Raw genomic sequence first — 23,741 nt, 5'->3', positions numbered from 1 at the left:
TTTATAGATTCTGCCCTATCAGTAGAAAAACGCTCGATTGTTCTTGACCGTGTTCTGGTCGTTTTGGACTCAACTCCTACTTTACTAACGGATCCTTCGGATATTAAACATGCAGCTGTCTCTCATTTTCGATCTATTGTTTCTCCTCCGTTGACCCGCTACTCTTCCATCATTTCATTTCCCGCCCGATGGCAACGAGCTTACACTCCTCTTGCTAATGTGTCTGCTTCACTATATGATCCTGTTTTGGCGCCTATTTCACTACAAGAATGGTCTACTGTGATTTCCTCCATGCCAAATAACAAAGCTCCCGGTCCTTCAAAAATTTCTTATGAAATGATTAAACATCTGTCCGGTGAAGCCTTGGATTTCTCTCTTTTACTGGCCAATACCTGCCTTTCTCGCGATGATATTCCTGCTGACTGGCGTGAAGCTGTGGTTTATCCTATTCCTAAACCTCACGAATTTGATGCTCAACTCAAGAACACTCGACCTATTACTCTTTTGGAAACAGTTCGTAAATGTGTAGTTAAGGTCGTCACGAATCGTCTCTCCAACATTCTTGCTGATAATAAAATCCTCCAAGGTGGTAATTTTGCTGGCTTACCTGGTGGTTCTACTGATGTCCCTATCAAAATGCTTGATGCGATTATCCATCAACATAAACATGACTCTACTGATGATCAGGAACTATGGATCGTTTCTCAAGATATCTCTAAAGCTTTTGATTCTATGGATTTAAATATGCTTAAATTAGCTTTAGATAGGTTACATATCCCTGCACTTTTAGTGCGATTTATTTTAAATCTTTTTACACGACGAAATAATAAGATAATCACTTGTCATGGCGATACAGCTGCTTATAGAGTACGTGTTGGTATCGATCAAGGAGAAATCATTTCCCCTCTTCTTTGGGTTATTTATTTGGATCCCTTACTTACTGTCTTGAATCAAGAAGCACGAGATCCTTTTATTTTAAAATCTTCAGCTCTTTTACATTATTCTCCACTTGAATTTGAACAACATTCTTTACCAGTTTCACATTTAACGTTTATGGATGATTCTACACTTATTGCCTCTTCCAAATCTGGAATAGAAGACCGTCTTTCAATTACTGCTGAATTTTATACTTTAAATAATGTTCAAGCTAATTCAGCAAAATATGTTCTTCTTTCATCCTCTTCGCCTTCTTCAAAGATTATTTTTGAATTTTTGCCTTCTTCTTTAGTTTCCGATACTTCTCTTTCCCTTTCCTCTTTATCTCTTAATACTTCATTTCGCTTTTTAGGAGTTTGGTTTTCCTTGTCCGCCTCTTCCGCCTTTGTTTTGAAACAAGCGCGCTCCATGGTTAAAGATATGGCCGCTCTTCTGGGCCCTAAGAAATTATTAGCTCAACATGTGGCCTATCTCTATAATGCTGTCCTTCTTCCGCGATTGGAATTTCGTCTTCAAACTACCCTTTTCTCTGAAAGTACTATTCAATCAATTGTTAAACCTATGTTTTCAGTACTTCGCAGAAAAGCTGGGCTTGCTACGACTACTCCGTTGGCTTTGTTATTTCTTAAACTTCCCTTTTCGATTCAGAATGCTTTTTATCGATTCCTTTCCTCCCATATCGCATCTTGGCAAAAAATTTTCACTCATCCTGATTTCAAAGATTTTGCCCTTTATGCTATCTCCTATCTTCAAGGATATTTGGGTGCTGAAAGTTGCCCGACTACTATTAACTTAGAACCATGGTCACAGATCGTTTCTTTGCGAACGCACACTTTGTTTAATTCGTTATTGTTTTCTTCGCGTTTGAACATCACGTGGTCTTTTTCCTTCCGGCCTCCGAGGCATGATCTACAACCTGCTCTGCCACTCCGATCTATTCTACCTCATTCCATTTTTCAATCGAGTTGGAAACTTTGGAAAAACTTGAATATATTTGTGCTTGCTCAGTTGGTTTCTCCTTGTGGACGTTATCTTATGAATTGGCCTGACCTTCGTTATCTTGGCATTGTTAGTCGTAAAGGACGGATCCCTAATTGGTTTACTTTTATCAATAATAATTTTCTCTCTTCTTCTTCTTCTACTTTACTTTTACCTTCATATTTTATTAATTCTTCTTTTACTTTAGCTTCTCCTTGTTTATTAGATCATACTGTTAAAGATTATTCCTTTTATCCTCAATGGGCTATTAATTTTGACTCTGCTACTCAAACTTTATCTGTTGGTCGTGTGTGTATCACTTATAAGAAACAAAACTCGGCTATTATGTCTCATTGGCTTCCTGTTTCTACCTCGGCTGATGAACGATCCTATGACCCTTGTCCCGGTTGTGCTTTTAACATTCCCGCCTTATCCATGAAATCTGCCATCAGACAACGCTGTAATAGCGAGAAATGTTTTTTTAACGTCACCTTATCGGATACTGTGGGCTATCCTACCAGAAATGCCAAAGTTTTCGCGGCTTACCTTCCCATTACTCTATCTACTTCATGGAGTTATGCGACTTCCTTGGCTCTTGTTCATTTTTCAAACGCGTTTCCCGCTTTTTCTCCTTTCTTTAAGGATAGTATCGATAGAATTGAAGATAATATTCTGCCGCTTTCTGTGCAATCTTTGTACACAGATGGTTCGTTCCATCCTACCAATGATTCTTCGCCCTCTTTCATGACTTCTGCTTGGATTGCTTTTGATGATGTTGGACTTGTTCTGGAATCTTCTTCCATGCATCTCCCTTCTTACTTTCCTTCAGCTTTGCGTTCCGAAATTTCTGCTGTACTTTTAGGATTGAACGCCCTTTCCCGTGATTCATCAATCTCTATTCATACTGATTGTAGTCAGTTAATTTCACTGTGGACACGGTTTGTTGATGCTCCCTTTTCACCGAAGTTGCTCCGAGAACCTAATCATCTTCTTTGGCTTTCTATTCGACAACTTATCATGGAGCGTAATCTTCATGTCGATTTGATTAAAGTTCCTGCTCATGGCGATGATATCTACAATATACAAGCAGATTCTTTGGCAAAAGATGCTCATTCGTCTTTACAACCCACTGCTATACCTTCAGCATTTTGTTATGCCCCATGCTTGTTGACTTTTAACTCCTTGCCTATTGACGTGAATATCCGACATTTTCTCCGCTCTATTGCAGATGCTCGTGCTCTTTTATCTTTATGTTCACTAGCGCGTTTTACTGCTCTTGGTTCTCCTTCACTTTTTGATTGGGCTGGTATATATTTTTGCCTTTCACAAATTAAAGGTTTTGCTTCACATAGGAATGGTCGTCCTGAATTTTGGATCTTCCGCATTAAACTTCTTTTGGATATGTTGCCTACCTTAACTACCCTTCAACAACGCAAACCTTACTTATATTCTCCTGACTGGCTCTGTCCGCAGTGTAATACTGCTCCTGAAGATTTGAATCATCTTTGGACTTGTCCTTATATTTTACCGGAATTAAATCCTTGTTTAACACACCGGTCTGAAGTCATTAAATTTAGAGATTCTTGTTTATCTTCTTTTCTATCCTTGAAATCTTTGGATATTTCTTTTCAAACTGAATTTTCTGCTTTGGATTGCTGGAATTACGAAGTTCCTTCTTCATCCTGTCTTTGGCTTACTCGAGGATTGTTGTCTGCGCATTTAACGGCATTTTTGAATCGACACTTTCCTCTCTCTGTTATATACAAGATTATTTCTCCCCTTCTTAATGACTTCCAAGTCGAATTATATGGTGAAATTTGGCTGTGTCGGAATGTTCTTTTCCATGCTTGGGAAGAGTCGCAGGGTATCTCGGCTGCTTCTAAATTACGTGGCCCATCTACAAATTCTTCTCCTAATACTACTTCTCCACATCAACACAACTCTTCTTTGGCGTCAGTCTCTCAGGATTCCTGGATTTCTTGGATATCCTCTTCTATAATTCGGGGTGGATCTTGGATCTCGCACTTGGATTTTCTGCGCCGCTTAACAGTTCAACCTCTTAGGATTTCTTTCTGGTAACGGACTGGATTTTTGGATGTTGGATAGTTGACTCACACTGGCCTTCGGGTAAAGTTGGGGTATGCGATTCTGTAATAGTCTAGTTTTTCTTTGCTTTAATTTTATTTTAGTTTAGATTTCTTTACTTGTATGAGTCGTGAAGCTACTCTTTTTATTTTTATTAGTTTATTTTCTTATTTTGTAATATTGTTCGTTTAAATTCTCAATGTTTAAATATAAATAAAAATAAAGTCACAAGACTGTTTGCACAATAAAAGGATAAAACTACCACCATTCGATTCGTCTCAGTGAGACGATTCTAACAAGCTATGGTACGTCTTTGTACGATTATTAGATGCCAAGTTATTTAATATATTCTTTATATAACTGTGATTATAAACGGTTCTTTTTAATATAAGATTTTTGAGGATAGGTGTGATAGTGACTATAGATAGATTGTGACTATATAGGATAGATTTTAATAATAAAGTGTTTTGAACATTCAACTGGTGTGTCTATATAGTAGAATGTGACTATAACGGGAGTGACTATAGAGGGAGTTGACTGTAGCTGTAACAGTAATGCATGTGTAATCGTGTATCAGAAAAATATCAATTAATCGTCATGCAATTAATTCTCAAATGTATATATTGAAAATAATAATATACGAGAAAGTAAATACTATGACCGACCAGATAAAAAATGATTTCACATAAATGATTTTTTATTTGATTTTGTTATCATATGGATCATAAAAATAAATATTCTTTTTCATTTGACGTAACATACTATGGATTGAATAACCCTCCTTTTAACTATATATGAACTTCTTGAACTTAGATTATTTGGAAATAAAAAAGCACTTAAATGTACTTTTAATGTGAAGCGTCTAAACGTGACAATCTTTGGTTTAAGATTACTAAGTTTAAGACTGAAAAACTGAACTTAAAAATGGAATAAGTAAAGTTGCTGGAGAAACTAGGAGTTTTGGCAAGTTGGCGAAATGCCAAAATAGCGAAACTTTGCCAAAACTATATGAAAGTCTTATTAAAAAGTTGGCAAAACTCTGGAGAAAAGCAAAATCTGACGAAATTTATTATAAATGCTGAAACTGCCAAAATCTTATCGAAACTATCATCAGTAATATTTTAAGGGTCGTAATTGAGGTTGCGAATGAAACCACATAGTAAACGTGAAACTTGACAAAACTATATTAAAATATTAATAAAAATTTGGTGAAATTTGACTATAAAAATCATATGAAATGACAAAACTATAATAAACTCTTATAAAAAAATTAACGAAACTGAGGTTTAAACATTTTGCCAAATTCAAAAACCAGTTTAGCCTGCAACCTTAGTTAAGATCTACATGGATTCTGTAAATTTTTATAGAATCTCAAAAGATCTGTGATTTTATGGATTCTTTAAAAATCCTTGTAGACTATTGAAAGATTTTTAAAGGATCTACAAAATCATAGATCTTTAAAAATTCTTAAAACACAAAACCTTAAAGAATTTTTAAAAGATATTAAGCTTTTATTGTTTTTTGCATGTGGGCACAGTAAAATGAATCACAAATCTAATCGAAAAATCTACTATTTTGGTTAATTGTATTATGTTAATAAAACTATATTTAACAATTTTCTGTTTAATGAACCTTTTATTTATTTAATTTCTTTAACTAAACGAAACCTCTATTTATTTTAATTTATTTAATGAACTTCATTAATTTTATTTTATTTATTTAATTTATTTGATAAACCTCTATTTATTTAATTTATTTAACAAACTTCTCTCTATTTAATGAAACCTTATTTATTTAATGAAATTGCATTCTTTATTTCATTAATTACATTTTTTCTTTAGAGTAAGTTATTTTTTTTTGTGTGTTTATATTGTTTTTATTTTATTACTAATAATATACTTTTTTTAGTAAATATGTAGGATTATGAGTGGGTACTATTTGTGGAAAATTTTTCATTATTTCAGTTGAGTAAAGTCAACTATTTGGTTTTTTCTTTTTTTAGAGAAAGTTCACTATGATAGGTGATATTTATAAATCTGAAGCCAGAAATTATTTTTTTCAAAAAAAAAAACTAACTATTTTTTTTAGAAACGACTTAAACTCTCCATTCTAAACATATAGAAAGAGTATAATAGGACTATGGTGAGTGTTTGTAAAACTGAAACTTACTTTTTCAAAAAAACTAACACATATTTTCTATTTTTTTATTTGTGAAGTGCGACACATACTACCGGCCCGACGACATTGTTGCTGTTGGCATCCACCAAGAGAATATTAATTTTTTTCTAAAAGCTCGTCTAAATAATGACATAATACATTCATATTCTCAATCATTAAGAATTGTCACTTGAGCACGATACTCAATTGTAGGGATAATAAGAGCGTTGAATATATATTGCAATTGCTTATTTGTAATTCTCTTATGTTAAATATTTTTGATCAACTTTTTAACTTCTAATTTAGCTTGACTAAGCACGAAATTTTTATCATCGTTGACATTGAATTAAACACCTAATATTCTAATAAATTCACTAGGATCTTTAGGTTTAATATTAATGTATTCCGATCCAAATCTAATCATTAAACTATTTGAATAATTAAATGATTTATCTATTTTTTTCAATAATAATTCAGACTTGTCTTTATTAATTTTAATATCATTCAAATTATAAAATTCATTCGCAATATTCAACATTGTTTCCAATTGAAGTTGATCTTTTGCCAATAATGTGGTGTTATCCATGTATGCTTTTCCTGGAAATATAATTGATTCTTTAATATAATCGGAATAAATATCTTTTTTATATTTTGCTGTAATTTTGTAACCATGACTTTCTTGTTGTAATTAGCAGAGTAAAGGATCATAATATATACACCAGAGAAGCAGTGAAATAATTTCTCCCTGGTCGATTCCTATTAAAATATTATAAGGATTAGTTTTACCAACTGCGGTAAAAACTTGATTTTTTCAGTCTAAGAATAAATCACAAATAATTGAAATAAAGTTATCTGGTAATTTTAATCTTTTTATTGCTTTTTTTAACATATGAATGTTGACTCTATCATACGCTTTTGCAATATCAAGAGCTAAAATCCATAGTTTTTTTTTATTTTTAATTGCATCTTGGTTAAACTTAGATTCTACTTAATACGTGATGATCGAAGATTAAAAGAAAATTCAGGCCCATAGACTATTTTACATTATTTGGTTATATATGTTTTAAAACCAAAAGGTTTTGTTTATATTATCAACAACCAGATTTTTCACAATCTGAAGATGAAAAACAATTTTATCAACTTACTTTATCTAATGAGTTTTGGCTACGAAATGGCAAAAATTTTGGTCAAAAATATATCAGAATGGATTCAAAATATGATTTAAATAATGATAGGGCTCCAGTATTAGTATTTGTTGCTGAAAATAACAGTGGTTCTGGAACACCACTTGCTTTTGGTAAAAAAATTATTTTATGCAATTTAATGAATTAAAATATAAATAACAATAAATGTATTTACTTATTTATTATTTAGGAATAAGCAATAAAGAAAACTAATGGATGATAAAATTATCTATAAAAGCGATAAAAAAAAATATTCCATGTGATTAAAATGGTTGTGAACATATATGGAGTTATATTGATTTACCAAATGGTAAAGGATTTAAAAGGATTAGAGAATGCAATTCTTCTAATTGGAATTCTTTAGTTATGATCGATAAGCATAGACCATCAAAAATTGCCATAGACAATAATTTACGTGGAGCTATATTATGTTGGTTCCATATTATGCATACGATTGGAGAAGATTATAATCAATGAAGTATTTCATGGCTATTGCGGTAAGTATACATATTATTTTCACATAAATTTTTTTATTTGGTATTGCCTTTTTTTATAAAATTCAAATAATAAATTTATAATACAATTAGAAAATTATTTAATTAATTAAATTTAAATTTATAATTACAGGTATTCTTTAGCATTAGCATTTAAAATAATTGGACGAAATAGAACTGAATATGATGCTAAAGAACTTGGTTTACTTTATTAAGATTTTGTTAATTCACTAAAATTATCAGAAAACGTTAAATAAAAGTTAATAACTGATTTAAATTAAAATTGGTTATGCAATGAATGGTGACTATCTTTATTGATGCTGGACGCATATTACCAAACTTCGAATGTATTATGACTACAAATAATTTTACAGAAAAATTAAATAGAACAATAGAAGTAAATTATAGTGGAGTTCAAACTGTTGTAAATTTTGTAGAATGTTTATATGGAGTGAAGTTAAAAAGAGAAAATATAACTGAAAATACTGGAAAATTGCAATTTGAAGCTGGGTTAGCAATATTATTTGATATGAAGTCAATTGAAGAAGTAAGTATTACAGGTGTCTTTGTTTTTAATTGTTTATAGCTTTATATTTATAAATTAACTATAATAATAAACAATATAATTAAAAAAAATTGTTCTAAAAAATTATCATCTGATAAACTTCGAAGACTTAATTATGGAAGGCTTTATTTTTTATTGGAATTTGTTGAGCCTTTAAATCATAATAATTATTTTTATGTTCGAAGTCTGATAATGTTTAAATATTAGAATCATCATTTGATGGTAAATTTATCAAATTAGATAAAGAAGCAAAATAATTTAAACTTTTTATTTAAAAAGCTGGAATAAAAACATCTGGATAAGGCTTTATATCGATGTAAACGGTCGAATATCAAGCATGAAAAGATGATAAAATTCAACCACCAAATGTAATTGCCAAATATTAAGAACGAACAAATTAATTATGAATTGGCGTAGATGGATAAATAATTAGCCGAAAAGGATAAACATTTAGGAAAAGTAATGATCTACATGATGTAATATTTATCGAATAATTGACAAAGAACCAATAGGATAATTAGAGTCAATCAATTATCAAGCATGAAAAGATGATAAAATTCAACCACCAAATGTAATTGCCAAATATTAAGAATGAACAAATTAATTATGAATTGGCGTAGATGGATAAATAATTAGCTGAAAAGGATAAACATTTAGGAAAAGTAATGATCTACATGATGTAATATTTATCGAATAATTGACAAAGAACCAATAGGATAATTAGAGTCGATCAATTGTGGCTTAGCAATCTTTAACAATAAGAACAATTAGAAAGAATAATTATAAGCCACAAAAGATAGATTATAAGCAAAACACATAAAGCGAATTAAAAGAACATATAAAATAATGTCAGAAAGATTAAAGAACATAAAATAATATAAAAGATAATATAAAAAGATAGTATAAAGATGGAATATAAAAGATAACATATTAAAAAAAACATATATAAAAGATAGCATATTAAAAGATAGCATATTTAAAATATAGATAGCATATTAGAAAGATAGTTCAAAGATAATATGTAAAAAGAACATAAAAGATAGTATATAAGTAGAATAGAAAGTAGCATAAAATTTGTATAAATAGAGAGCGGAATTCAAAGTAATTCCATAGTTCTCATTCACAGAACTCAATAAAAATATAAGTTTCATTTAATTATTTGTTAGTGAAGTTTAATGTTAATTAAAGGTAATAGGTTCGCCCTAAACTTTAATTAATGTTCGCTTAATTAATTTTAATTGAATAAAATGGAAATTTCAAGATGAATTAAATATACGTTTTTGAAAAGTAATAATTCGTAGCGAGAGCTATCGAAGTTTGAAATTAAAGGTAAAAGTGAATATAATTTGGGAAAAATTTAAAGAAGTTAATTTTATTTTATATCGGTTGATGTTTTATATTACTAACGCTATTTATGTGATGAACCAAGAATGTTGTTGTATGTTGCTTGTTGATTATGTTGTTTGATAATTATGTTGTTGATTATTTGTTTGTTTGTTTATTTGTTCGTTCATTCGATTATTCGTTCATTCGACCATGAGAATGCCCGTTCGATGTGGCAACTCTGTAAATTGATGACAGAGGGAATTGGGGAATCTCATCGAGAAATGTTATGGTTATGGTTATGGTTATGGTTATGGTCCCTCTTCTATAACTTTGGAATCCTGAGATATTTCAGAGGATAATTCTTCGATAAGTTTTTTTAGCGTACCCGATACTTTCTTCTCACCTGCCTTTTTCACTTTCTTGCTAGACGATTTTTCAGTTGATTCGCCTGAATCATTAGGTCATTTTTTTAGCACATCACTCGAACCCGGGATTCTCAAATCATCAGTTTCCATATCATCGGCTGAAGTACAGATAGGGTATCTTTTGCGTAGATCGTTAATGCAATCTAAATACACAGCATGATTGCAGGATAAAAAGATGGTGTCTTTCAAAAACTTTATGGAAATTTCTTCGGAGCATTTCTCACATATAGGGCGTTGGATTTGTCCGCTAGAGAGTTCCTTCGAAATCAAGTCATCCAAATTTTCGGGATTACCAGGTGTAGTGCTAACAACCTCAATAGGGCTAGTTGCCTGGTCAGAAGTTTCTTTAATGATCTGAATAGAGCTTGATGTCTTGTCGGTAGTCTTGGACGAACTTTGTTCCTCTTCGCCTAATAATCCTAGTTCGTCCATTAGTGTTACATCATCATTCACGGGAGTTTGATTTCTCGAATCCACTGGCTTAGTGACATCTGCAGTTGAGGATGTAGGTTTGCCCGTTTCCTTAAAAAGATCCGGAGAGAGAAAAGTTTCAATATCTCTATTACAATTCTTATTCGGGCATCGCGCTTCTTTATTCACCAGATACTTTTTGAGACACTTCTGGTGAAAGATGTGTCCACACGAAGCTAGGGTGAATTCTTGGTATGACAGGTTTGATGCGAGTGAATAAATCTCTTTTCCACATAATGAGCATGAATTCACATCCGGGATACCAATATGCGTAGTAAGGGTGCTAGTAAAACGGAAGATATTTTTTGCGAGCACTACGATGTGTGTTCTATCCATACCGTCTTTGTGTATGAGTGAAGAGTCTTGAGCAAAAAAAATGATCATTCTCTTTTATATCACTTGTAAATTTCGCAGGAGAAAACATTCACCGGATTTTCACCAGCAATTACGCACTGCATTTCGTCATTCCGTTAATCCCCGCAAATTGATAAAAATGACTTCATGATTAGCATAGATGTCCCCAATCTCATATGCGAAATAATGATTGCCAGAAAAAATATCCATATCCGAATATTGTTTTAATATGATTATATATATTTTTTCGCGATACTTGGCCAGAGGCGCTTACACATGATGCATGTAATAAGTTTTTTATTACTACGTTCTCCAACTGCTTCTCTTCCAGTTTTGCAAGTCTTTCTATAAGCTCAGCATTCCTTGCCTCAAGCTCAGCTTTCTCGAACGAGCTGGCTCACCCAGTTATCTTGACCATAAGTCTGGCATTTTCTTCTCTAAGTAAGTCAAACTCGGATTCCATAACACTTTTTATGCAAGCGAAAAAAAATAATGCGAGATATATATGCGATTTACACATCACACAGCTCTGGCAAGAATTTTCTCAGTATCGTACTGCGCATTTCAGGTGATCAATCTCACATGACTGGGTCTATGCAAGATCTTTTGTATATCTAAACATACAACTTATGTGATAAGATCTTTGTCCGAAGCTTTTAGTAACTCCTATCAAACTTGCGGTATATTGGAATTTTTTCATAACGTTTAGGCTTAAAAAAGAATAAAGTATAAAGTATAATTTATAAAAAGCTATTTTATTGGATGATTACACCATCATCGCGTGATTTAAGAGTACACATCACTCAAATATTTTATGATTTACATAGAGGATTATTTGGAAAGGTAAAAATTGATGGACAGATAACAATAATCTTCATTAATGAATTAATTACATGTACTCAAAAACTGGGTGAGCTTTTCTTCATCTGTACTATCTAAAAATTTTATTGGACGGTTCAGTTCGTGTGCGTATGCAAGTTGGTCGGTAATATCATTATCGATGAATGCATGCTCTACTTCATCACCAGATTTTTAATCCCAGACTGTAATCTTTGCTGGGACCCATTTTGTCCAATTACGTCTATCGCTGAGACGGACTTCAAATATTTTATTTGCATGGATTTCAGCTACGCCATCTCCATAACCTGAGCCTGCTATAGGTCTCAAATTCCATCCCTCATCTCCAAGTGTTCTTTTAATTTAAAATGAAAAGATCGTTGAAGGTGTACCTGTGTCTATGATGCATTCATATTTTTTATGATTATCATAACGATCATCATATAAGTTATAATTGATCAGAGCAACTAGTTCAGGTTCTTCAGGTCTTCTAACGCCAACTCTGGCCTTTATTTGAAAAAAATTAAACTGTTTTGAGGACTACATGTACTAAAACTTATAATTAAAGTTTTAAACCCCAATTTTTTAATTTTAATTTACAATTCAAACCTTGTAATCACACCCATTATCAATGACATGCTTAGTAGTTACCATCTTTCTTTTTTTACTGTGTGGCAGACTTTTCTGATTAACTGGAAGTTGTATGGCACCAGGCATCTCTTTGAAAATGTGGTTCAATTCATCGTCGCTATACTCTTTTCCATATGCCTTTATTTCCTGGTTGTATACGGTCACCCAATCATTTTCGTGACCTAAGAATTCCTCTTTCAAGTGCATTGTAAAAGAATATAATGTCACGCCCACTTTGAACATCAATATTAGACCCGGTACCAGTGATCTGATGGAAACAATATCTTCTCATATATTCTGGCATTGAGGGGGGCCAGCTAAAGTTATTGTTCGTATAAGCTATAAATAGATCAAGAAAATAAATATCAAGACACTACTATATATATATATTGCCATTATGCTATTCAAGAAATAAAAGTTTTATTACCAAGAAACGTTTTCATTTGGCCAGGCCTATCCTCATACTTTGAGAGAGTTTGAGACGTTTCAGGTAGATTTTGAACTGGCTTAAGAGATCCCATTACTCGAGATAAAATAAAAAGTTTAAAAAGGCTGGCTATTCTAAAATCAATTGACAGGATTACTCAAGATATAGCCGACACCCAACAGACGTTAAGTGATCTTAGTATGAATGCTTTTGACAATACAGTACGTGTTTATTATATATTTATTTGGAAAAGATTTATATTTAGCAAACGAGACTGTAAACAGAAGCCAAATTGGAACAAGTGCAATAATTGTGCAATTTACAAAAAGAAAACAAAGAATACGAGAGGAAGTAATATAATAAACAAGAAAGCAATTTTTTTAGGATCAACAGGAATAGGCATGACGAATTTGATATATATCTTATAATTTTTTTTTGTACATACTACGGACGATAGTAACACCACCAATTTTTTACATATTTATATAAAATCTATTGTCACACAGATTAATTTAGTGGTGGACACTGGGGTAAAAATATGAATCTTGACCTGTCACATGGATTAATCTTGACTCACTGCATGCACGTTATCGATTACATATATTTTACAATACACCATAAATAGGATCAACAACGTGCATGCAGGTGGGTCAAGTTTCACATACGTGACAGGTCAAAATTCATATATTTGCGACACTGGGACTGATTTATAAAAAAAATAAAATATACCATTTTTTCAGGTGATCAGTCTCACATGATTGGCCTATGCTACGAATGTGAACTTAAATTTATCGCTTGAATTGTTGCAGGTAAGACAATATTCTGTTCCATTTCTATGCCATTCGCCATGTAATACATAATTTCCATGCTTTTCATCGCAAATAGGGCATGGTGAACTCCACAGCTGAAATGATGTAAAATCATAATTATCAATCCCTCTGAAACTATTTCTGAATTTCAAGTATGGGAAGTGCTCTAAGACAGATTTGATAATTAATTCTGGATCGGGTCTGATTTCAAAAGTTATAGGCCCTTTTTCTTCACATTGCTCAGAAGAAGATAAATAGGATCATCAGCAAGTTTGAAAAGTGTTGATTCACACCAGTATACGCGTTGATCAACACCAGCTAGTTGTTCAACGCGTTTTACAATATTAATCAACACCCGTATACTGGAGTATATCAACGCTTAATGTTAATATACGCGTCATTCAACTCTAATGTGTAGTTCAACACATTATGCATTGTTGTTCAACGCACTGTATATTAACACAACTATATATATAATATATTAATTAAATTATATTTATTTTGCTCACCTTAGGAACTGAACCGATTACCTCAATTACACTATTAATACGTCAAATCTCACGACCTAACCATTGTACCATTTAATTTAAGTATATATATACATATATTATAATTAATATTTAAAAAAAAATTTTATTGCATCACGTGTTTTATGTAATGTAAGCTTAATACGCGTTTTTCACTGCCAGTGAACGCGAAGTATAATTATACTATAATTATCATATCATTTTAACTTTACTAAACAACATATTAATTATCTCTACTAACTAAATACTTGCAAGTATAATATACTGTATTTATTGTTTTACGCAATTTATCGAAATTAAAACATAAATGTATTAACAAAATATTCATTTTGTCGTTCGGCACGTTGAACTACTTGTACCAATTCTATAATTGATTCAATAGGCACAAAGTTATACGTGTTTATAATCTTCAACCAAGGACAATCATATTTGTATAATTGTCTTGAATTACAAAAATCGTACCATTGTACAAGGGCAAGATCAAACGACAAATCTTTTTCGATAATTTTAACGTTAATCAACATAAGAACCTAAATATAAAATAAGTAAGTTATTGCTTGGATTATCATTCGTTAGTAGTTCAATATTAAATAAAATTCTGTACCTTGCCAAAACATGCACCACCTTCGGCTGTATTATAATCTTCAGACTCTTCCTCGCTCATGCTGATTGACACATCACTAAATGATGGTTCGTTATAATACAAGCTTTTTGCTCTAATGTAATCCCCGCTTGAAGAAATATTAGCATAACTATACCAACTAATATTAATAGTTTCATTATCGGTTAACCCTTCACATAAATCTAAAAACTCGTTTAACGATTCCAGAAAATATTCTAGAGCCGTTAGAGCTTCACCGGCCAAGCTATTGTTTGATCGGTAATTATTGAAAAACGCATCAAAATCTTGCAAATTAAATGTGCCTAACAAACTATTCATTAGAGTTTTTTGTTTGCGTCTATTAACATTTGTACGCTGAAGTAAGTATTTAATTATTTTTTTTCGGTAAACCTATATATAATATAACAATATTAATTTGTGATAATGCATTGAATATCGTACTAGCTGTAATACCAACCGATTTAATCATTTGATCTGTTGGGTCACGCTTATTACTAGACCTATAGGGTATTTTTACGGCTTCTTTATGTAAAAATTCATACGTTTCCGTCGTAAACCCGTTGATTGCTCCATATTCTCTAATTGTCTTAATGATATGATAGCACCAATTATGCAGCTTTGGTAATCGAAGTTCTGATAGAGAATATTCTTTAAATAGTTTTATAAAGCTCTTTGCCCATTGTTTGATTAGATTCTTTAAACAAAATAAAATATAATCATGTTAATTGCAATATTCATAAAAAACTAATCATCATATTATCTCGCTATCATACATCAAAAATCACCAGCTCTGATTCCTTAAAATACTCCCGTCGGCTGTATAAATACATCTTATTCCAATAATAATACACGTTAACCAATGCTTCATCAGATCGTTTGGCTCGGGATGTACTTATCGATGATTTGTGGTGGTTTATGACTATTCCTTCTATGACGAAAACAAATACCTTCATCATATTCCGAAATTCATTGGCAGTAAACCGCTTAATATTTTCCAGGCCATTCTTGAATATCTTAAGGCCAGGAAATCGTGGGATTTTATCCAAACGATTATCAAGTTCGTCAACCGCTATTTGACCACACAATTCTTTTAACAACACCCTTGTGTAGGTCACTTGATAATTAAACAATCCCAAGTCGAGATGATGCATTCGGTCAGGTATTGTTGACAAATAAATATTTAACTGACTATCGTTTATTTTCGAGTAAATATATTAGAAAATAATTGGCAAAATAAACACACTTTCTTTAAAAATCACGTGATACGTACGGATAATTCCAAAAGATGTTTTTCATATCGTGTAGAGAATATTGTTATGCAGAATTTTGTTCAACAAGACATCTCATATTTTCTGGTGTTCTTAAGATAATTTGATCGTTTGTTAACTCCACATTGTTCAGCTTCTCACGCTCCACCAAACATTTATGACAAGGGTGGTGACAATTAACAGAGTTAAATGTTAAAGTTACCGCAGCATTTTCTGGTAAATCTCCTAACATTACGGAAATAAACGGAAAACACCACTTTATACCATTATCTGTTTGAAGATCAAATCCACCATTATAGTCAAGTAACGATCGTGTCAATATATTTAAAGCATATTGATAAAGGACTCGCTTGGCTAACCGAAAACTCTTTGACCTCTTTTGTGAAATATCTTTTGCCTTTAGGATCGGCAGATAACCCAAAAGTATTTTGGCATCAGGCCTATTTCTGCGCCAACTAACTATATTACCAAGTGTCAAATAAATGGGATGTTCGCTGGTCTTTCCTAAGTGATCACGTGTCGTAGCATCCGAATATAAAATTACTGACAATACATTTGCACCATTAGGAAGTGATTTTTGGACTCTTTCCCACCATTGTCCATTATATTGTTCGTTATATATTCTTTCTCCGTTATGATTTAATAGTGTAAATTTAAAAGTACAATGGGCAAATATATCCTTATTGCTCAACAATTCCTTTATAACGTCAAAAATCGGACGATAATGAAGATAATACGTTTCTTGTTTATATGTCATGATAGGCGCTTTTTTAAAAGAAATATGTGGTACAACAATTTGATCCAACAATTGACGACCTTTTTTTACCGACGTAGGTAAAATTACATTATCGCGGCAAATCTTTTTTGAAAATTTAAGTATATCGTTACTACATGCATCAGACAAATTCCATTTAGTAAGCAACTCCATAAAATTTCCAAACTCTTCGCTTGGAAATTCTGGTATATTTGTTACTCTAATATCAAGAGATTCGAAGGTTAGGATTGGTTCAACGTCAATTAGCGAATATTCGATTTCAATGTCTCTTGATTCGTCAATCACTTCCTATATATGGATGTTAATAGACAATAAATACTTGATAAATATGTCGATCGCTTTCTATATATAGACATATATAGACGCACACAAAAGTATAAATTATTTTAATTTTATTTAACGTTGATTTCTCACCTCCTCTTCCTCTTCCTCTTCCTCTTCATAGCTCACCTCTTCTAGTTGTTCATTATTATCGCTCCCTTCCTCTTCTTCTTCCCCTTCGTCTTCCCCTTCCCCTTCGTAGTTCACATCCTCTAGTACTTCATCATTATCTTCCCTTTCTTCTTCGTAGTTCACATCCTCTAGTACTTCATCATTATCTTCACTTTCTTCTTCGTAGCTCACCTCCTCTTGTACTTCATCATTATTAGTACTCCCCCTCTCTTCCTCTCCCTCTTCGTAGCTCGCCTCCTCAAGTCGTTCGTCGTCACCCACTTCCTCTTGTTCATGTTCTACTTCTTCAGCAATTTCTAAGAACTTTATCAATTATATCATCGTGAGTTTTCACATGATTTCGTAGAGAAGCACGACGACTGAAGACTCTTTCACAATGTGGACACGAGTATATAGCCATTTTTTGAAGTTGATTTATGGTGAATAAGTTTTTTATTTGACGCTAGCAAAGTAGGTTAATTTATATAAAAACATTAAGGTTTTTTACATGTTGATTTATTATATTAACTTGTTTAACAATAATTTGACTATGTGCTTCAATAATATTAACAATACTTAACAATACAGTATTGCTTGACGTATTGCACGGTTTACACAATGTTAACAGTTAGTGTTACTGATTACGATCAATCAAGAAATACATACATTAAATTAATCAATCATCGTGTCGTTTAAATATTTAGGTGAGGATATCAAATGATACCATCAGTTAACTGCGTAATGATACTGATGAAAATATTCACATTTAAGGTGTCAACAAACACAACAAACATCATAGAAATTAACGCATAATTATTATTATTAGTACTTTTACGACGAATAAAATAAAGGATTAATTAATACAGTAAACTGGAACGTCCAAAAGCAAAACCGAGCGTTGGATGAAGGTAATTATATTTTGTTGGAAATTTCACTTGTTTTAATTTACATCCTCGATATTTACAATTTCCCGTTAAAATTTTCTCTCTTCTTCAGATTTAATCTCTTCCTTCTCTTTATTGCTCACCTCTACTACTAGTTGTTCTGTTCATCGTTAAACGCTTTCATTTCTAGCTGTCCATAGTTACTCATCACGTCTACTTCATCAGCAGAAATTCAATTTGAAACATCACATGATTTCGTAAGGATGAACAACGATTAACAATGTGATGAACAACGACTAATACTTTTTTGCAATGTGGGCGTTGAAATTCGAAGTGAAGAAATGAATCAGATTTGTCGTTGCAACACGTGACATGACTAATACTTTTTTGCGATGTGGGCGTTGAAATTCGAATGAATCGTTGTAACACGTGACATTGCGCCGCAATTTAGTCTTAAAGTAACATCTAGTTAAGTAATTACATTAATTATGTTTGTTACAAGTTACACTGGACACTAAGTAAGTATACTAATCATTAGTATACTTGAGTATACTTACGTATAGGTAAATCAAGTAGATCATCACACATAAGAGTTAAAAAATGATTGCTTTTTTTCTCACATTCTAATATTTTTTTTTCTCATTCTCACATTCTAATAATCAATTAATTCTCTCTTGTCAGTCATCTTTTTATCAATGGATAACGACGACAACAAAAATAATAATAATAAAACCAGCGGCAAACGCTCTTTAGATTTTAATAATTTAAAACGCCCAAAACCTACTACTAGATCTAGTACTAGGTCTACTAGATCTACTAGATCGTCAACGAGTATGAATATAGAAGTAATTATTTTAACTTTAAATTATTATATATATTTGGTTGTAAATTATTATGATTGTATAAATATACTTATATAATTAATATCTTTTAGATCAACGAACAAAATAATTTGAAAGGTTTTATTTTAGTTTTTTTTTGAACTTGTGTGAACGAATATCTAAAAATACATTATAATTAACAGATACCGAAGCCAATCATCAAACAATTTCAGACGCTTCGCAAATAGAGACTCCAAAAAAGACGAAAATTGTAAGGTTAGATTTGTTTCGTGATAGAGATATTGATGAGATTATTATCGGTACCAATAAAACTACCAAAGGATCTTCTCAAGTAATATCAGTTATCAATTTTGTTATTGTTTATATTATTCATTATTAGTTTATTAAATACATTTTATTGTTTTCATCAGGCAATAAATGAATCATCAACAATATCCTCTTATATCCCTTCGGTGGTAATTTCTCCTCCTTCCTTCTCTCCTCCTTCCTCTATTAAAACAACGATATCTGATAAAGCAGCATCTGGTGGTAAAGCAGCATCTGATAAAGCAGCATCTGGTGGTAAAGCAGCGTCTGATAAAGCAGCATCTGGTGGTAAAGCAGCGTCTGGTAAAGCAGCGTCTGGTAAAGCAGCATCTGGTGGTAAAGCAGCGTCTGGTAAAGCAGCATCTGGTGGTAAAGCAGCGTCTGGTAAAGCAGCATCTGGTGGTAAAGCAGCATCCGGTTCTAGTAAATCATCATCATCCAGCGTTAAGGCAGTGATTAGTAAAGAATCGCCATCAAATAATAATGCGACAACATCATCATCTAAAGTAACGGATCGAAGGTTAGATACGATATATACTGTTTGTTCATTGTTGTTTTGTTAATAAATTATCAAATTGGTTTTTATTATTCTTATTAACGATAATTTATCGCAGTTAGTTCTGGTGAATTTGCCAAATTAATACAAATTAATCAAAAAACAGCATCAAAACTCAACACGATTATTAATAATCAAGAAAGGTTTGAAGCTATGTTAAACGAACAAAAAGACCAGATTTCAAATATAATGTCGGTATTAGATTCTCATCGCAACGTTGAAACTGAAGTCGAGGTTAAAAAAAAGGGTAAAACGAAAAAGAAAGACAAAAACTCAGATGAATTTTATCACGTAAATATATGGTTTAAAGTTATGTATTTCTTTATATTATTTACTAAATATAACAATTTGTATGTATTAAGGATGCGATTAAAGATCTTTCTTATGAATTATTTCATGAGCATCGACGAGTAACCGACTGACAAATGAAAAATCGCCTTAAAGAAAAATTAGAAAATGATGAAACATCCGCCAAAATACTCAGCGAAGTTGTCCAGAAAAGGAGTTTCGTTCGATTATTTGTGGGATGATAGAATGCATTCACAAGTAAGTAGTATTTGTATTATATATTAGTCATTAATTGCCAAATTTATAACAACTTGTTTATTTTATTAAATATAGTTACTTGCTGCAAATCGCGTTAAAAAAGGTTACTACATTAGAAAATTGAAAGAAAGTTTGTGGAGTACTTTCGGTATTAATAGAATAACGCCATTCAAAGATAATTTCAGCAAACAACAGATGCGAACATGGAAAGCAAGTAAAAACATTCAACAGGTCCATGAAGATTTATACAAACCGAGCGACTCAGATGATCCGTCGTCTGATACTTATATTTCGTTAATAATTAAATCGGTTTTTGCATCTGATAAAGAGCGTACAAATGAAAACGCCATTTGGGTTCAGTCAGTATTAGAAGTTATATTTGACGAGGAACACCTTTCGTCAAAAATCGATGCAGACATTGTCGATTCATGGACTGGAAATATAACAGATACAGACGTGGTAAGTACTCAACTGAATTGTATGTAATGTTTTAAATTAAATTACTAGTAATATTGTATTTCTTTATTTAGGATTCTGAAGAATGTGAATGTGAGTCTTCGCCCAAAACACCTATAACACCTATTGACGATGATGATGAAATCATTGGAGTTGATAATCGTGTTGATGATGTTTATGATGAGCATACGACGGACGATAATCAAGCAGCTGATTTAGAAGTTGCTGATTTAGAAGAAGAGCAATAAAAGTTCACGTGACTTTTATAATTTGATATTATTCGTTGTTGTCATTTTTTGTCTTCTAATCTATATGTATTATTCTAGTATGCATTATATTATGTATCAATTGCAATTTAGCAATATCATTCAGTTAATAATATTAATATAATTATCGCGTTTCAGTTTGTAGAAAGATCAATCAAGTGATTCAGTTGTACAAATCACATTCCCACCTTGTTATGGTTGTGTCACCAGGGGCGCTATGTCAACGGAAATTTAGTACGTTGATCGCTTAAAAATCCGCGGCAATCCAATTATAACAAGAGGAATTTACATTAGATAATGTATTTGAATTGATACGTATTTTATCATAAATAAATTTACATATTTTATATAATATATATATTAATAATATACAATAAAATCATTGCTTTACGCATTTTTAATATCAATATACGCGTTTTTATACATTGTATACACGTTTTTAAACTATCGTTGTTTTACTGTATGTTGTTTTACATTTAAATTGGTGTTGTTTTACGCGTTTTTCAACGTTTTTAGGTGGCGTTGATTGACAAAGGGTTCGTTTCCCTACGTTTTTTAGCGTTGAGCAACACATGGCGTTTTTCAACACTTTATACGCCTGTTTAAAACTTGCTGATGATACTTTGTATTCTGGCTTCAAATTTATGAGAAGGCGATTTTCTGATAATTGCCATGGCACTAGTCAAAATTGTCCAAATCAGATAGAAATTGATCATCTGATTTTAATCTGATTTATAACTCAATTTTGACCGATTTTTTAAAAAGGCAATATTCCGTTTGGGTTCCAAGTGGTTGCCACTCAGATATAATTCAGAATAAGAAATCGGATATAAATCGGATATAAATCAACAAATACTACTAAATTCGACACTATTAATTAGACATAAATCAACTAAATTTATTATATAAATCGGATATAAATCAGATATAATTCAATTACAATTCAATTTATAAATTCAGATATACTATAAAATATATTATAATACGCAAAACTAAAAAAATAGAGTAAAATAAATTTATATATGCTATAAAATATAATATATAATACGCAAAACTAAAAAAAAAGTAAAATTAATTCAGATATGTAAAGTACCCCGGATATCTAATATAAAGGTCATAATGGACTTTTGGCCAAAAACACCCCTTTTTGCTGAAACTCAAAAAATCGTTTTTTGTAAATATCTCAGCATCCAGTAATTCAATTTTAATGAACTTATTTTTATTTTGTAGCCCTTATTTAGCTCTACAATTTAAAAAAAAGTTCATCAAAATTGGACCACTGGATGCCGAGATATTTACAAAAAACGATTTTTTGAGCTCCTGAAAAATGGGCCAATCTGCCGAAAGTGTGACTTATGACCTGTTTTGGAGATATCCGGGGTCCTATATGTAATAAAACATACTATAATATGCAAAAATAAAAAAAAAAGAGTAAATTAGTAATAAAATAGAATTCTGAAATTCCAACCATTAATCTTGTTGTATAAAACTTTCAGATTTATCCGCTTTATCTTCCAAAATTGCGTCTAAATCTTCATCATCAATATTTAAATTGTCTGTATATTCTGTGTCATATACCATATCCGGTTGATCAACATATGACCAATCAGGAGCATCATCCGGTGGTACTTTATCATAGCATTGTATTTCGTCATCATAGTTCCGAGGTCGCAATTGCTGCGCCGTTTGTCCCACTCTTACATGTTTATCGAGAACATTTCTTAATAAAAGTCTCAACTAAAATGTAAAAATAAATAAAATCGGAAAATGTAAAAATAAGTAAAATCAGAATTAGTGAAAATAAGTAAAATCGGAATTAGTGAAAATTTATAGCAAAATAAATTATCAAGATAAAATAAGTAACCTCTTCTGAGCGCCACGATAGATCATAAACATTAATGACTGATTTTGAACCTTCATCTTCGGTTTCACTCACTTCTGGTGAATGATATGCACGATTTGCCAGAATTTTTAACAGATCCCGTTTTCTATAACTCATAATTCGGCTATCCTTTTTATTAAAGAGATCTTTCGCAGCCTTTATCCTTCGCAATTTTTTCTGATTGATAAATTTAAAATGAGTTAATATGGATTATTAATTTGCCGCTAGATTACATTACATACATCATTTAATCTATTATTGGCATGAACTCGTCGATTGTCCATGCTTTCTTTGCCGGATATCCTCAAACTCAACTTAGATCGTCGAGATTTATGTAGGCTATTTAACCACCTTGTTACCTGGTTAAAGGATGGTCAATAATTCGGAGCAAGTGATTTTCAGATTTTGGGAATTAATTTACGTCGAATTTTAATGTTTTTTGCACTATTAAACGTTTCATTGTAGTTTAAGTTATATTTCTCATTAAGTGTTTTTAAGATTGATTTCATTTCGATCTAATTGATATTTAGAAAAAGAAAAATTAAAGAAAGTATTATAAAATAATAAAATTAGCAACAAACAGATATGTTAGTAGAAAATTCAGTATAAATTTGTGGAGCCAAAAACGTTAGTTATTGAAATTAATAAAAAATTGGTAGTTCGTAAAAGTTAGTATACGAATTTGTGTTGAAATTAGTAAA

At 31.6% G+C, this 23,741-nt stretch overlaps 8 protein-coding genes across 8 annotated transcripts; 4 read left to right on the top strand and 4 right to left on the bottom strand.

The window, feature by feature from the left end:
- Positions 1 to 7,359: 7,359 nt before the first annotated feature.
- On the top strand, positions 7,360 to 7,817 carry OCT59_005728 (uncharacterized protein; the record flags this gene model as incomplete). The annotated part of the gene is made up of 2 exons (XM_025324586.2): positions 7,360 to 7,453; positions 7,657 to 7,817. 2 exons carry the CDS (start codon positions 7,360 to 7,362, stop codon positions 7,815 to 7,817), a joined length of 255 nt encoding a protein of 84 aa, XP_025185294.2.
- Positions 7,818 to 8,186: 369 nt separating this feature from the next.
- OCT59_005727 (uncharacterized protein) lies at positions 8,187 to 8,420 on the top strand (the record flags this gene model as incomplete). Its single annotated transcript, XM_066140800.1, has 1 exon — positions 8,187 to 8,420. The coding sequence occupies one exon, from the start codon at positions 8,187 to 8,189 to the stop codon at positions 8,418 to 8,420; it is 234 nt and encodes a 77-aa protein (XP_065997650.1).
- Positions 8,421 to 10,033: 1,613 nt separating this feature from the next.
- On the bottom strand, positions 10,034 to 10,957 carry OCT59_005726 (uncharacterized protein; the record flags this gene model as incomplete). The annotated part of the gene is made up of 2 exons (XM_066140799.1): positions 10,034 to 10,173; positions 10,375 to 10,957. 2 exons carry the CDS (start codon positions 10,955 to 10,957, stop codon positions 10,034 to 10,036), a joined length of 723 nt encoding a protein of 240 aa, XP_065997649.1.
- A 1,050-nt stretch (positions 10,958 to 12,007) lies between these two features.
- Positions 12,008 to 12,649, bottom strand: OCT59_005725 (uncharacterized protein; the record flags this gene model as incomplete). The annotated part of the gene is made up of 3 exons (XM_066140798.1): positions 12,008 to 12,129; positions 12,205 to 12,319; positions 12,422 to 12,649. The coding sequence occupies 3 exons, from the start codon at positions 12,647 to 12,649 to the stop codon at positions 12,008 to 12,010; spliced, it is 465 nt and encodes a 154-aa protein (XP_065997648.1).
- Positions 12,650 to 14,501: 1,852 nt separating this feature from the next.
- On the bottom strand, positions 14,502 to 15,978 carry OCT59_005724 (uncharacterized protein; the record flags this gene model as incomplete). The annotated part of the gene is made up of 4 exons (XM_066140797.1): positions 14,502 to 14,735; positions 14,810 to 15,217; positions 15,285 to 15,521; positions 15,613 to 15,978. The coding sequence occupies 4 exons, from the start codon at positions 15,976 to 15,978 to the stop codon at positions 14,502 to 14,504; spliced, it is 1,245 nt and encodes a 414-aa protein (XP_065997647.1).
- Positions 15,979 to 18,881: 2,903 nt separating this feature from the next.
- On the top strand, positions 18,882 to 20,312 carry OCT59_005723 (uncharacterized protein; the record flags this gene model as incomplete). Its single annotated transcript, XM_066140796.1, has 6 exons — positions 18,882 to 19,031; positions 19,121 to 19,145; positions 19,211 to 19,359; positions 19,439 to 19,854; positions 19,953 to 20,181; positions 20,253 to 20,312. 6 exons carry the CDS (start codon positions 18,882 to 18,884, stop codon positions 20,310 to 20,312), a joined length of 1,029 nt encoding a protein of 342 aa, XP_065997646.1.
- Positions 20,313 to 20,346: 34 nt separating this feature from the next.
- Positions 20,347 to 21,140, top strand: OCT59_005722 (uncharacterized protein; the record flags this gene model as incomplete). Its single annotated transcript, XM_066140794.1, has 3 exons — positions 20,347 to 20,436; positions 20,512 to 20,895; positions 20,967 to 21,140. The coding sequence occupies 3 exons, from the start codon at positions 20,347 to 20,349 to the stop codon at positions 21,138 to 21,140; spliced, it is 648 nt and encodes a 215-aa protein (XP_065997645.1).
- Positions 21,141 to 22,628: 1,488 nt separating this feature from the next.
- Positions 22,629 to 23,324, bottom strand: OCT59_005721 (uncharacterized protein; the record flags this gene model as incomplete). The annotated part of the gene is made up of 3 exons (XM_025328955.2): positions 22,629 to 22,895; positions 23,023 to 23,217; positions 23,283 to 23,324. The coding sequence occupies 3 exons, from the start codon at positions 23,322 to 23,324 to the stop codon at positions 22,629 to 22,631; spliced, it is 504 nt and encodes a 167-aa protein (XP_025164544.2).
- Positions 23,325 to 23,741: the final 417 nt, after the last annotated feature.

This window comes from Rhizophagus irregularis, chromosome 14 (genome assembly GCF_026210795.1).
Source record: "Rhizophagus irregularis chromosome 14, complete sequence".
Taxonomy (NCBI): Eukaryota; Fungi; Glomeromycota; class Glomeromycetes; order Glomerales; family Glomeraceae; genus Rhizophagus; species Rhizophagus irregularis.
The sequence above is the reverse complement of the archived record's forward strand: the minus strand, read 5'-3'. Positions and strand labels throughout refer to the sequence as shown.